General features: G+C 39.3%; 2 protein-coding genes across 10 annotated transcripts in view; both read right to left on the bottom strand.

Moving 5' to 3' along the window:
• The window catches only part of LOC122826853 (mitogen-activated protein kinase kinase kinase kinase 4-like), a 34,768-nt gene extending 27,732 nt beyond the window's left edge, over positions 1–7,036 (bottom strand). For 5 of the 9 annotated variants that reach the window (XM_044109174.1, XM_044109180.1, XM_044109175.1 and 2 more), the window contains exons 1-2: positions 6,713–7,010; positions 6,315–6,380 (exon numbers count right to left, since the gene is read on the bottom strand). In XM_044109174.1, the coding sequence (XP_043965109.1) occupies positions 6,315–6,380; positions 6,713–6,769 (123 nt within the window). In that variant the 5' untranslated portion in view covers positions 6,770–7,010. Of the gene's footprint in view, positions 1–6,314; positions 6,381–6,712 lie in introns of all 9 variants that reach the window. The other 4 variants (XM_044109177.1, XM_044109181.1, XM_044109176.1 and 1 more) reach the window with 3 other exon arrangements.
• A 2,782-nt stretch (positions 7,037–9,818) lies between these two features.
• On the bottom strand, positions 9,819–14,518 carry chst10 (carbohydrate sulfotransferase 10). Its single transcript, XM_044110423.1, has 6 exons — positions 13,886–14,518; positions 13,459–13,596; positions 12,827–12,933; positions 12,487–12,712; positions 12,258–12,363; positions 9,819–11,450 (listed from the first exon to the last, which is right to left on the bottom strand). The coding sequence occupies exons 1-6, from the start codon at positions 13,935–13,937 to the stop codon at positions 10,898–10,900; spliced, it is 1,182 nt and encodes a 393-aa protein (XP_043966358.1). The 5' UTR covers positions 13,938–14,518; the 3' UTR covers positions 9,819–10,897.
• Between the last annotated feature and the right edge of the window lie 8 nt (positions 14,519–14,526).

Here is a 14,526-nt window from a genome sequence, read left to right as displayed (position 1 = left end):
CTTCAAGCATTAGAAAGCCCAAACATGTTTGCTCTGTACTGAAAATGTAGTTTCAGTACAGAGCGTACTGAAGAGTGTAATCACAGTAGACGGCTTGGGCACCATATTTGGTAGGTTACTCTCTGCTTGCCAGTTATAGACCATTATTGGCCTTTCACATGATCTGGTTTTGTCTTTAATGCTCCCATTTGATGTAGATTTTAGTGACCAAGAGGCTGAAGTTGACAGTCCAGGCGACATTGCGACAGTAGAAAACAAAGACTGAAACAAATGTTGGTTAATCGCAATGGATATATTTTTTCTTTAAAAAAAAATATATACCATAACCGTACAAACAAACTCGGAAACCCCGCTTATTTGCAGATTTTTCTTCTGAATTTAACTCCAAATTATTTGTGGAAAATTCACCTAGTCCCAGATTTTTATGTAGATATTGGTTGGAGTTTTAGAAGCAGCCAATTCATGAGAACCATTTGTTTTCCTTGGTGTAGATTGGCAGTAACCCCTCTGCTGTAATGCCAAGAAAGTTTACAACTGCATATTATGATCAATTTGGTGTTTGAACTATTAAAATAGAACAGAGAAATGAACGGTGGATGGGGTAGGCAGGTGGATGGACTGATTATAAACAACTGGAAGGACAGAGACGATGGATAGAGGAACAGATTGATTGATGTCCTTCTGGAGAATCTGACAGATGTCCAGAAGGATGGAGGGACAACATAATTGACAACAGTCAAACTATTGACACCCAGATAGTATGATAGAGGATGGATAGATGGGCAGAAGATGGAATGATGGACCAATGAACAGGAGCAGGCAGATGGATGCTTATTATGCAAACTACATTGTAAGGTTGCTAAAATTGGACATAAATACAAAATTTGCCCTGTGGTACAAAACAATTATCACACAGCCCATATGGTTGGTGGGCCTTTAAGCAGATTGAAGGAGAGGTTCAGCAGCAACTCAGAGCCTTTGTGCCTATAAGGCAGAGCTTGCCCCCCCGAGGACGACCGTCTGATTCTGAGGGGCAGGGAGGAGGTTGTCACTCCGACTGACAGAGTAAACAAAGGGAAAAGATGGACCACACGACCTACAAAGCTGCAAAGATTCAGAACAAGCTTCTCCAGATTTAACCAGAGACCTGCAGGTTTCTGTTCTTCTGAAACTGGGCATTCTGATGGTAATTTTCTAAACGCAGACGTGTGAAAATAACAGGGCACAGAAGTTGGCACACCCCACAGATGCATAGCAGACAGGTCTACATGGGCGCTGTGGGCTCAGGCCTGACTATATATGGTGATTCTGTACTGCAGGGAGAATCTTCTCTGCATACCATTTGCAATTCAAGGATTCATGTTCCTCTCAGGCTTATCTTGGGTCATTTTTTCCTTCTTTTGAGTCATGATATCTAAAGAGAGGCCCCAGACTTGGTACACTCAGTCGGTCAGTGCCACTGATAAGCAGGAAGAGCTTAGTAAGAAGCTCTTTGTCTAACACATGAGCATGTAAAAACACTGAGGTCAAATATTTGGAAATACGGTGACTAATGGAAGAGAGTATGAAATGTAACTTCCAGACAACTGGATAGTTTACACAGGATAGAAGTGTCGACAGATATCTGTACAGTCAGGATGACATCAGAAAATCTCGTGTAACCAAGGGAGCAGATCACAATCTGATTAGAAAACAACTTAAATATTAGTTTGTAAGCTTATTAATGCAAAACCTGAACTCAAATTAATCTCCATCAGCTTACATACCAATGAGCTAACTGTCCAAACCAACATAAGTGATTTAAAGTGTGATTTTTAACCCTAAAGCAATTTCCATTAAGGCTGTCTGCCAAAAAACAGAGGGGGGAAAACTGCTTTGCTGTGTTTTTAGAAGCTGACTGTAATCTGGCACCTCTCCAGGGGCGATGGCCGTTATCCTGACAGACCGAGCAGGTTAGAGAGACAGGAGCACAGCATGGCCACCAAAACATTTACATGGCATTTTAAGACCAGGAAATCAGGATCTTCCTTTGTTTTTACAGTGTAAATTCATGATATCTTCACATATTTCTGTATTCTTGTTTATAGCCAGTTTTGCAGAAATACGAATTCAGAGTTTGTACACTTTATCCTAAAATGGTTGCACATTTTAGAATTTGAAGTGGCTAGGAAATCTTGCCAATACTTTTTTTTTAACTTCTGGATCAAAAAATAATTGATAAATTATTAAAATATATTTATCAATTCATGTCAGCAGATGTCAGTCTTCCATATGGAACATAAATTACTTACCGATTTTTACTATGCAAGTCTCTTACACCTGAGCTTTGTATTCCTTCTTTATATTTCCACTTAAACCAGATTTCTCACCACCACTTTAAATTATTTTCTTCCACTGCAATCGGTGCCATAAAAAAACAAAAAAAACAACAGAGGAAAAACTACGAAAGCAGTGCAGAAGAGTAGCAGCTATGGGAGCAGGGTTGGAGTGGCATTCATGTTTTATTCAGTAGCTTTCATCTTCTTGAATGGTACACATCTGAAAAGGATCGCTTTAAGCGGCCATGAAGATAAAATTAAAACACATCGAGCAACATTGGAGATATGTGCTGCCCTTTAGATAGGACCTTATAACCATACTGATTTTCAGTTTCTTTAGACTAAAGTATTATGTGTTGCTATTGGAGATCTGGCCTACTTCAGGTTGTCCGTCAGGGTCCATGCAAGTGATTTTATTCTGAAGGACTAAAGTAGGTAGCTGCAAGTGTGGCGGCTGTTATAAATAACTCATGATTTACCAAAGTATAGCAATTACTTGTTCATTTAAAACCTGATATTTATTTGATTAGAAACATTTAAGTGCTACAAAGAGCTGTTTTCACAGCTCTTCAGTAAAAACAGAAGATGCTGCCAAATTATAAGGGTGGGCGAAATGGCCGAAAGGTTTTACCAACGCATTTTGTGGTACTATTGTGATAATGATAAAAGTGATGGAAAAAAAACTATTACTTGTTTTTTAGAAGCTGCGAACATGTGTCGCATAAAATGTATCCCCAGAAACACAAATGATCTTGAAAAACATTCTCATTTGGAATACGAGTCTTCAGGACATCAGTCACAGAAAGAAGTCTGATTTATATAAATTGTAGCTGCATTTAGTTATATTTTCATATTTATTGTTGCTTTTATTGAATGAATAGTGTGAGTAACATTCCTGACAATACTGATAGTTTTGAGGATCTTAGACATCATTAATGGGAATTTGTCACAACAATGAATCAAAATTATTACAAGAAATTTACTATGATAAATGCCTGACGCATTCAGAAACCTTTTATGAAAATGTCTCATAAAGAACAAGTTCAAACACATCGACAACGGGGGGGGGAACAAATCTGGGGGAGAAAGGAGGCTTGCAAAGTGTGACCAAGCAGTGGACAAAGCAGAAAAGGCCTCAGAGGGAGGACAAAACTCCTCCCAGTTTTCAGTTAGAGGGGAGCCTGTTGTGATTATTCAGACGGTTGGACTTTGAAACGCTGCAGACAAACGCCTCCTTTCTACAGACCCCAGCGACTGACGGAGCGAGAGACCCAAACGGAGACAAGTCGAGCTTTGTGGATTCTGTCTGGAGCCGGACAGCTGCTCCTCTCTGAGTCGTGAACGCCACATCCCTCCGGCCAGTTCGCTAATCGACAGCCGATCGACAGGAAGCCGCCGCAGCAGAGCTCCAGCACTTGGCAGCGACTTCACTAGAGACAGTTTGGGCTTATCTCATGCAGGCTGCCTGCAACTACTACATCTTTTGTGTCAACTGTGAGCTAATCTGACAACTGTGAGCTCCCTTCTCACATGGCGACGCTCGCAAATAGAATTAGCGCCGAACGCAGAATGTAGAAAGAGATTAAATGGTCAAAAAAAAAAATTTTAAGAAGAGGGAGAGACTAATTCCCTCCTCCATGTTGAGTTTAAAGGCATGTGGTGGGAAGATAACATGGAAGGATCCATATTGAAAGAGTTGACTTCAAGTAGTCACATGAGCGCAATTTCAAGGAGGGGACAGACTGGGAGTTTATTATGCTGGAGCGACTGAATGGAGGTCACTGGAGCACCGCTGAAAACAGCATTAACCCTCAATGCCACGCTTTCAACTGGACATATCTGCTGGGTAATGCCATTTAGTAATCCAGCTGCAAGAAGAAGAAGAAGAAAAAAATAAAACCAACATGCACAGACACATGCAAATCCGTCTGCCTCCATTCCTGCTTGGCAAAGTCTTTCAGCAGTAAGCGATGGTAGTTTAAGACGTGGAAATGCAACACCGAGTGCAGATGGACAAGCGGAACACAATTAGTCACCAAATTAGAAAACAGTCTTTACGTTTTTTGGTTTTGTTGTAAATAAACAGAAAAACGTAAAGATACTGACCGGACTTTAGTTTAAGAATCCAAAAAAACCTGACTATATATATAGTTTTTCAGCTACTGGCATGTTTTCAATTTGTTCCCCATTTTCTAAAAAAGATTGACTAGAGAGAAAAACAGGCATCCAAAGGACAAGCACGAAAACCTACAAGTTTCTGATGACGTCACAAAAGGCGGATCCTACTGTTTATCATTCCTTATAGCATATTCTCCTCATTTTAAATCAAATTTCTCCATCAAAGTTCTTCACTTTTATTCTTTATCGTTGCATTATATGTGGGGAACACAGAATGGATTTAAAGAATATTTGGCAACATTAAAACAGTTCATGACCAATGCAGACTAATTTTCATTATTAAAACTGTCCATGCTGCCGCTGCCGAAAGTGATGCAGGCAGACTTGTAATGACGCAGTTGACCCCACCTTGCATGCACCTGCAGCGACACCCACGCCATTGCCATGCCAACACAACAGAGGAAGCTACAAGTTAAAACTACATGCAGAGGCGCCGTTTTGGGGTGAATTTATACAGAAACCAAATCAGATGGAAGCATTCAAACTGGAAAATGAACAGTTTGGAAGACAATCCCAGTTGGGAGATTGTTTGAGTCAAACTCTGGTTTAAACCTGCAAGGTAAAAACCCAGAGATTCACCAAACAGCAGTTGTCATGACGATACGACATGAAGTAAAAACCAGATGCAGGAAAAAAACTGAATTCATCATTTCTGTCCCAGCAGCAATGATCACTGAAAAATCTGTTTTTTCTATATATTGAAATTTTCCCAATACATCCAAATGTCTAGAAACAAAGTCTTTAGATACACATATATGATGAGCCACTATCACTGCTGTCCAAGTAGTACTATGGAATATTAATAATGTAAACTATCGTAAACATAATAAATGTATTTTAAAATGTAATTTTGTTTTTCCAATAAATTGAAATTTTACTGTCTTGTATGCAAACTATTGATAGATGTTATGACTAAGATCAGAAATATCACAACATTTTGTATATGGGTTAGGAGTGTGAACTTCAGAATATTTAACAGCAATTTCAAAATGTGATGTTTATTTATGCATTATTTACAATATAATTTTTGTAGTCCAGCTATTTTTTTTTAAACATCAGATGCATATTTTTTGAATTTATTTCCCATTTAGGGACTTGTTGCCATACTAAACGTCCGCTTTTAGCGTGGCTAAATCCTTTGTCAGTTACCAGAAGGAACACTGAGCAAGAAGGAGAGTTCAAATTTCATAATCCGAGCAATCTACTGTTCAGATATAAATCACGTTTCACCCCAGGATGTTGTATCTACATCAGGGGTCTCAAACTCCAGTCCTCGAGGGCCGCAGTCCTGCAACTTTTAGATGTGCCTCTGCTGCACCGCACCTGAATGGAATAATTAGGTTATTAAGCCTCTGGAGAACTGGTCTACACAAGGAGGAGGCAATTAAGCCATTTCATTCCAGCGATTTTTTTGTACCTGTGGCACATCAAAAAACTGCAGGACAGCGGCCCTCGAGGACTGGAGTTTGAGACCCCTGATCTACATGATCTTGGCACAATTTGAAGTCTTTCAATGCTCTGTTAGTTTGTGACATCTGACTCATGGAGGTTTTGCCTCCATTAAGGCGAGGACTTCTTATCTACTCTTTTGTTGATGCAAGATGGGTGATGCATCAGAGTTTACATGCTCTGATTCAGCCATTAAGCCTCACCTCCCAGGCCAACTCTTAACAATAACACCAGAGGGAAAGCGCTGCTCGTTCTCCCTCCATGTGGTCCAACCTCACCATCCAGCCTATTGTCCCTTCCTTTGTTCTTAGAGTTTAAAACAGAAAAACAGATTAGATGAAAACAGGACAGGCCATGCTTCCAACCAACCTTGTATACTTGTCCATAGGTGCCATTTCCAACTACCTCCACCAGCTCGAATATCCCAGCCGGATCCTACAGTAGAGAAAAAGGACAGGGTGGTTCAATAACAAGTGCTGCTACATCTTAAAACTGATAACATTGTCCGGTGTCCGCCAGCTGTTGCGCCCTGGTCTCCCCTACATGCCAAACGCATCTCGAACAAAGGAAAATCAGACACTGGCAACACCTCGATGAGCCTCAGCGCTCGTTTTTACAGCATCTTTCGCACACAAAAAACGCCGAAACACAGCCCGAAACCTGCTCATGTAAAGCGCTTTAAACAGAGGACGGCTTACAGAAATATTAAATAAAAAAGAGGCAAAAAAAGAGCAGGAAAAACACCGTCTCGGGTCCCCAGCACTCACCCGCAATGAAGCCAAGTCTATGTCTACCAGACTTTTAGCTGGAGAGTCGTTCGCCATCTTTTCAAATAAAAGCCGGGCTTCCCTGTGACTCTACTAAATGTGGCCCCTGTATCATTTGCGAGGGTTTTTCTTGACAGATAAATTAAATATATGGCGCCGGGTATTCCCGTCAAAGGAATCCGCTCTTCGGCAGTAGGCGCTCGGCTCCAGCTACTCCATGTTGAGGTGGCAGCGGGCTCCCTGTGAGCTGCTGCTGCTGCTGCTGCTGCCTCGCTGCTGTGGTCAAAGCTAACAGTCAATGTCTGACTTCCGCTGGGCCGTTTCAAAATAAAAGCATCTAATCTGGTCTGTTGAATAAAGTAAGTAGAAAGTATAAAAAAGAGCTAGTCACCACATAAATAAACAAAATATAATTTTTTTGAAAAAAAAAAGTTTTTTCATTTTGGATGTTTTGTTTTCCTTTAATTTGTTTTTTTCAAATGTATTTGTTCATTTATGTCTTTTGCAGTTTGCAAGTTGCTTGTATCCAATAATTCTGAGCAATTTTTTAGGTTCCTGCCTTTTTAAAACAATTTATTACTTTAATCAGATTGGTATTTCACCATAATCCATAAGACCTCAAATGTACTTTGGTGAGTGTTCTGATATTGTTTTGTATTCTTGTCTGTCTGTCTGTCTGTCAATCTATCTATCATTTGTTTCAGAAATATGTGTTTTTACTCCCTCTTGTTCTCTGTGTTCATCTGTTCATAATATCGCCATTTTTTAAAAAAAAACTCTTCTTTATATTAAACCACACTTTGCACATGATTTTGCCCTTTCTCCTTCTTGTGTTTGGGTGCTTTATCATTTTAATATATGACACATGTCCAATATGAATTTTTTTTTGCCGCTCATTTCTCAGGTTCAGCTATGTCTGGTTTTAGATCACTTTGCAATTTTATCATTAATGCTTGTAAAAATAACAAATATATATTATAGGTTTGTGTCTAGATTAAATCTACAATAATACTGGATTCATTTTCAACCAATCTATTGTTATTTTCTTACTTAGCAATGTTTTTTTTTTTCTCTTTTCCTGTAACATCAGAAACTCTGTCTTTCTTTTATGCTGAAGGAATGCAGCAGAGCTTCTCTTCTGTCTGCTTTCCTCTGGCTTCACGCTGATTTAGAAGAGAATCCCTCAAACACAGGAAGCCGGTTGGTTGCACACGGAGAGATTAGGGCTGGGTCTCTCCTCAGTGAGGTGGATACAGTGATGATAACACACAATTCCTGCCTGAACTGTCTAACCGACATCAGCCCGCATGCTGGTGTTTACACAAAGCACCTCAGTGGGCAGACAGGTGAGACAAGGGCAGACGCCAGGTTGGATCCACATTGACCTAAAATGTTCATACTGGTAAGCATGGGTGTGGCAGATGAGCAGAATCAGGAGGGATGTTGTGTCTGGACAGTTAAGACACGCAAGAGCTTTAGGAGAAAAATAAATAAGGAATTTTTGCTACAATCATTTTCAGGACTGATTACTATCTTAATAGTGAACCAGTTAAAAATCAGCACAGTTTTGCAGGTGAGTTGGTTGTACTAAATACTGTAATTTCTGCAAACCTCTCTCAGTTTGTTGATGTACTTCAATCACGTCTCTGCGTCTTTATCTCAAGCCATTCTGCAGCTGCACTAATAGTCATAAATCCTTCAAGCACGCTACATGCCGTCATGCTCGGAATCCGTTCTAACAATGCAAAAGCAAAAGGCAGGATGTCAGTTAATTACCGCCATAATACAGTGAAAGGTCCAAATAGAGAAAGACAATCTGTTGCCTGAACAAACTTTACCAAGACATGCAAATAAAAAGACAGGAGGAACCAGTTGGGCAGGCTGGGGGGAAAGCAACAAAGCTGAGGGAGAAAATGCAGAGAACTTTTCATTCAATGTATTTTATCTAGTAGGCAAACACAAAGTAGTTTGTAAATGTAAAATAAAAGAAAATCTGAAAAGTGTGGCATGCATTTATATATTTACAATTAACAACCCAAGCTTTCAACGACTTGCAGAGCATTGTCCAATCCATCATCTGAACACGGAAAGCGTAAGTTACAATATACACTCTGTGTTGTGGATACCAAACACTTCACTGTAACCTTAACACCCTCCACCCGACTCGAGACTGGGGTGGAGGTTCCCCTTCCGTAAGGTCGGAGACCCAAAACATTTAATCAGTGTCACAATTAATGATTTAGACACAGAGAACTGCAACTTCAGTCCTCAAAAACCACTATTCTATTCTGCTTCTTTGTTCACAGACGTTCTACGTAGTCTGGCTGATTTTTGCACTAAAAAATGAGCTGAAGTTTGCAGAATTTCCTCCTGCTTCACAATTAAGCACTTTTTGTGTTGTCTATATCCTAAAATCCGATTCAAACACAATGTAGCTTGTTGTTGCAACATGACAAAATGGGGTAAAGTTCAATATTTATGATATGTAAAACGTGGCTAACGCTTACTAAATTAGTCTCAAAACAATAACAGAAACCAAACGCGAACATTCAGCAGTTAATAAATGTAAACTCTGTTCCTTGTGTTGATGTGATTAGTGTTATCTTATGTCTGGGATATTTGGTTTGCCCACAGAACTGGTGACATTTATTAATCCAATATTTCATCGGAGTTCAAATCTGGTGTCAATGTTAATTCAAGTATTTACCGCCACCTCGTGGATGTTTGGTATCATTGCAGCCACTGCATTAATGATTTAGACACTGATATAACTGAATGTTTTGATATTTTTTTTAAAGATTGGGTCATTCTGAGTAATATCTAAGAAGATGCTAGTTATTAATATTTATTAGGTAGAAATTGTATCTTCAAGTTGTCCACTTAGCTTTTTTTTATTTTTTTTAGGAATTGTTGCAGCAGGTTGTTGGGTAACAGAAAGAAAACAAAGACATCACCGTTTCTTTGAAACCACACTACCGAAATGTCAAAAGTGAATCCAAAACAGATATACAAGGTTTGTCGTATGACCCTTTAAATTGTTTGCACAAAATTCAAAAAGACAGCAAAGAAAAGAAAAAAAAACCACAACAAATGAAAACCACCAAACAGGGATTTTACACCTTTATTTTAAACCCAGTCTCTGACACACAACTACCCACAGGGAGCCAACAATGCTTTAAAACTTGCAGCCACTCCTCACCAAATTCCTAATATAAATATCAACATTTAATAAAAATGTCTAATTGCAAGTCATGTTAAGAACATATAAGTGTTACACTTCTTGTAGAAAAAAAAAAGTAGCTTTCAAAATCCAGTGTCGGCACAAAGGGAGTCAGTTTTTCAGTTCATTATTACACCCATATTAAACTTACGCAGGTTTTTCTTTTCCTTGACAAGACATTTGTTTGCCTCGATTGAAGCAAACTTCATTATTATAAAAATGTAAAAAAGTTAATGCTGCTCGATAAGCCATAAAAACCTGAATGAAAAACCACAAGTGCTCCGTTTGTTCTTCAAAGAGGATCTTCAATTGTAATAGAACAGGATCTGCAGCTGCACAGGTGCATCTGAAAACATCACCAAGGAGTTTAAATAGTTTATCAAAAATGACTAAATTTGTTTAATTAATCTACATAGTTGGTTCAACTGAAATAAACTTTTACAGGGGCAGTTTTTTTTGTGAGATTGAAGGGTTTCTCAAACATGCATTAAATAATCAAGGCAACACTCCTGGTATGTTTTTGATGAGAGAATAACATTATAACACAATGTAAAGCTAAAAAAAAAATTTAAAAAAAATGTCAATTTGACATAATATTGCCCCTTCGATGGTATTCTAATTTACTGAGATGCACCTGCAGCATCATCCATAACGAATCCCTGGATCAGGAGATCCAAACAGTGCAATCATATAGCTACATTTACAGGACTACATGCCTGTATAACAAATGATAAAAAGTCAGATATGATTATTAAATATAAAACCGTTAAATGTGTTCTTCGTTTGATTTGCACCTTCCATTAATTCTTATATTGACTATGATAATTCAGCAGAATTCTCAACACAGCTCACCGCCATTATTCCAACAAAACCATTGGAATAAAAGTCAGCAGCACATTTTAAAGTCTCCTCTTCCTATTGCAGCAAGGACGCTAAAACCCAGCAGCTTAGTTACGTTTTTCCATTCAGTTAAGTAAAAACTCTGGCGTCGGGTAACCAAACAGCTGGAAGTCGCCGTGGTATCGTGCATAAAGACGCCTGATGTCCCGCTTGCTGATCCCCGAGAAGTAGTGCTCCACCTTGGTCCTGTTGTAGCGCGTGATGCCCGGAGGAATGGCCGGGTACGACACCAGCTGGTGGATGCCGGCCGCTCTCAGGATGAACGCCGCGTCGTGCTCCAGGGTCTCGTGGTGCCCGACCACGCTGTAGTTTATCTCGCACGGCGCGCACAGCTCCGCGTACGTCACCCAGTGGATGATGTGCTCCCCAAACTGCCGGTCCAGCCGCCGCCGGCCCTCGGCGTCCCCCAGATAACGGACAAAGTCCTCGAAGTGCAGGCCGGAGGCGGCCATGTCGCTCTCGCGGTGGGTCTTGCGGTATTTGCGTATGATGGCCGGCGCGATGTCGTGCTTGTACCAGGGCTCGAAGCGGGGGTTCTTCACAAACTTGTCCTTGAACGCAGAAATGAGCCGTTCGAAGGGATCTCTTACGATGAAGAACTTAAAGTAAGAGTTTAATCTGGTGAAGCAGACAGCAAGGATTAACAAATTAATTTGAAAAAGTCTGCACACAACCGAAACTTAAAACACAGGAAAACATTCGGAGGACTATCCAGGTTTAATCACTGTTGTGTCGCAGTTGGAGAATTCCAACTATTTATGACTGTCTTCACCTGCTTTGCGTGGATTTTATATGTATCCTTCTCCTGACTGATACCTTTGTGAAATTAAATCCTCTTGATTCTTTCTAATCTCTTTACAAACTATGACTTTCACAGAAAGATGCAAATGTGACTATTCCAGGTAGGAATAATCGATTGATTAATCAGACTAATTGACTCTTGAAATAATCATCAACTAATTCAGTAATCAATCAATCGTTGACTGCAGAATACAGACTAAAAGAGAAAGGTCATTTGCTGAAAAAACCTCCAACATTATCAGAGCAGAAAAATGGACCCAAATACAGAAACATTTTGGATTTCAGATAAAATCACCTTCATTTGTAAAGGTTTTACCCACAACATTGACATAGGTTCACCCAGTTCACATTCACTGAAGTCATTACATCTTAGGGAAGAAAATTTATATTTTTTTATTTAAAAAGTGAATATAATCATCATTATTTATTTATCTTAATGCATTTCTAATATTAGGCATAAGTAGTTAATTGAAAGATCTATAGAATTTGAGAATTTATTAAAACAATTTGTTGTTTTAATAAACAATCGTTAGTTGCAGCCCTAATTTCAGGAAATTTAACAGTCATGTAAGATTTCCTGAAGTTTTATCCAATGCACTTGCAGGAAAAAAAAAAAAGTCCAACCTTTGAGTTATTTCCTGCGGGGAGAACGACGATAGGCGGGGCAGGCCGTTTTTGTCGTGGTCGTGAACGAGGTTTTCTGGGATTTCTTCCACGCTGGGAAAACCTCCTGCAGCAGCGTCAAGGCAAAGCAGAAACCTTTTAAGCTTGAAGCTGCTTTAAAGTACAACTATATCCTTGTAAATTCCCAATGTAACTCCAGTAAATGCGCATCAGTCCCTCCCGTACTCACCGTTGAGCACAATGAGCACCTTCTTCCACTGCGTGTTCCCCACTTTAGGCGTTTGGCAGAACAGGATCTGGCGCTTGTCGCAGACAAAGATGCGGTCGAGGACGAACTTGCTGATCGAGACGTGAGTTAAATTCCTCAGGCTGCTGTTCTTACACACGGCTGAAAGATGCTCGATTCGGCTCTCGGAGATCCCCTGCCAATCCGACACGGTGGCCGCAACTGAGGGCTGAGACAATCACAGAAGAACCGCAATGACTGATGGACTGAATTTCACAACAACTTTTCTTGAAAAGAGGCAAAAAAATAAATAAATAAAAAGTATCTGAAATAAATTGCTCACCTGATGTGATGGCGTTTGATTTTGATTTAATGAGTTCGGCACAGACGCCGGTTTCACCACCTTTGTATCTCCCACAGTCCAACTTTGAGCAGGTCGCTTCTTATAACCTAGGAAAGCACAAACAAATGTTAATCTGACTTCTAAACATGCAGAATAAAATGAAATAAATTATCGCTTTATGGTGCTGAAATATTTCTAATACCAAAGTGTGCCATCGTAACCAAAAAACAGCCCAAACATCAGTATCGAAAGAAAATACATATTGGAGTTTTATCACTGCAGTTTTGTATTTTAACACAAAAGATAGCTGAAAAAAAAGAAGCAAATAGATTTTTTCATATGTTGAAAGAAAGGTGGATTAAGACACAAGTAGCCTTAAAATGTATAAAGCAGCACAGAGAAAATTAAAAAGTTCAATAAGAACAAAAAATATAAAATTTACTCGATAAACAAAGGTAGACTGAGCAAAATGTTGCACATCTAATATTTCTTTTGACAATCTTTAGCTTTAATTACAGTAACCATTCTCTGTGACCTATAAGCATCTGTAATGTCTCCAGATTGTTTTCCATCCAGTGTTGCATGATTTTTTTTTTCCCACCAAGATATATTATCGATGACCGGTATCTTACCATCAATAGTTTTAAAACTGATGAATTTACTGACAAACATGAGGACGAGCAGGACCCAGCCACAAGCCCCGAGGAGCAGCCACTGGTGCCGCATGATGTGCACATCAGCCCACGGCCATGGAAAGCAGAAGTTCGCACCTGGACGGGTTTACGACACGCAAAATCAGACGGCTAAAACATGACCCCATCGTGTGAAAGGCAATTCAAGGAGGTGTCAATGCGAAAATCACTGAGCGGTACAAATTTCTATAAAATATTAGCATTTGTAGCTCCAGTAGCATATATAAAAATGCTTTAATTGGCTAGCTAGGTATCTAGCCAGTTAGCAAGCCACGCCTGTTCGTCCCTGACATCCCGCGAATCTCTTAGTTTATCCCTGCGAGGTTCATAAAAGGTGACAAAGCAGATAGTGAGCGTTTCGCCTTACCTTTATGTTGACTTATAGAGAGCGCACAGCTAATTAAATAAAGAGTAAACATTAGCCATTGCTATCGAAGCTAATGTGTTTTTCACTTCATCCGATCCAAGTGCAGGAAAAATGAACAGCTCCTCCCAGCGATGGGATCGCGTCACTGCACCCTAGATTTGGCGTCTGTTTTTCGTTCCAAATGCTCAAGACTTCCATGAATTTATTAATCTGAGAAACTGTAGAGATGAAGTGGATAGATGGATAAATACTCAATGAACTTAATTTTTAAAAGGCGTAGAAACATTTTCGTTTTGTAGTCTGACCCCTGATTCCCAAACTGATGCAAAACAGGATCAGTTTTTATTTCCATCTTCTCACTTGAAAATTAAAACTTTCGATTAAAGATATATTTATGTATGCTTATATATGCACATTTGCATTTTTCTATTTAATATTTTCATATCTGTATTTCAGTTTAGCTTGTATGTTTTCTCTACACCTTACTATATTAATTTTCATTTGTTACTCTTGTTTTGTTCACTTTCTGTCATCATGAAATTTCTACTTGTGGAACGAAAAGGATAATTCTATCTTTAAAAGTCCGAATGCCGTCTGTTCTCTCAGAATTATGATTAAAATCCAAATTGTGACTTTTTGTC

The sequence above is a fragment of the Gambusia affinis genome, linkage group LG24 (genome assembly GCF_019740435.1).
Source record: "Gambusia affinis linkage group LG24, SWU_Gaff_1.0, whole genome shotgun sequence".
Taxonomy (NCBI): domain Eukaryota; kingdom Metazoa; phylum Chordata; class Actinopteri; order Cyprinodontiformes; family Poeciliidae; genus Gambusia; species Gambusia affinis.
Note: the sequence above shows the minus strand (reverse complement) of the source record. Positions and strands in the feature narration are given on the sequence as shown.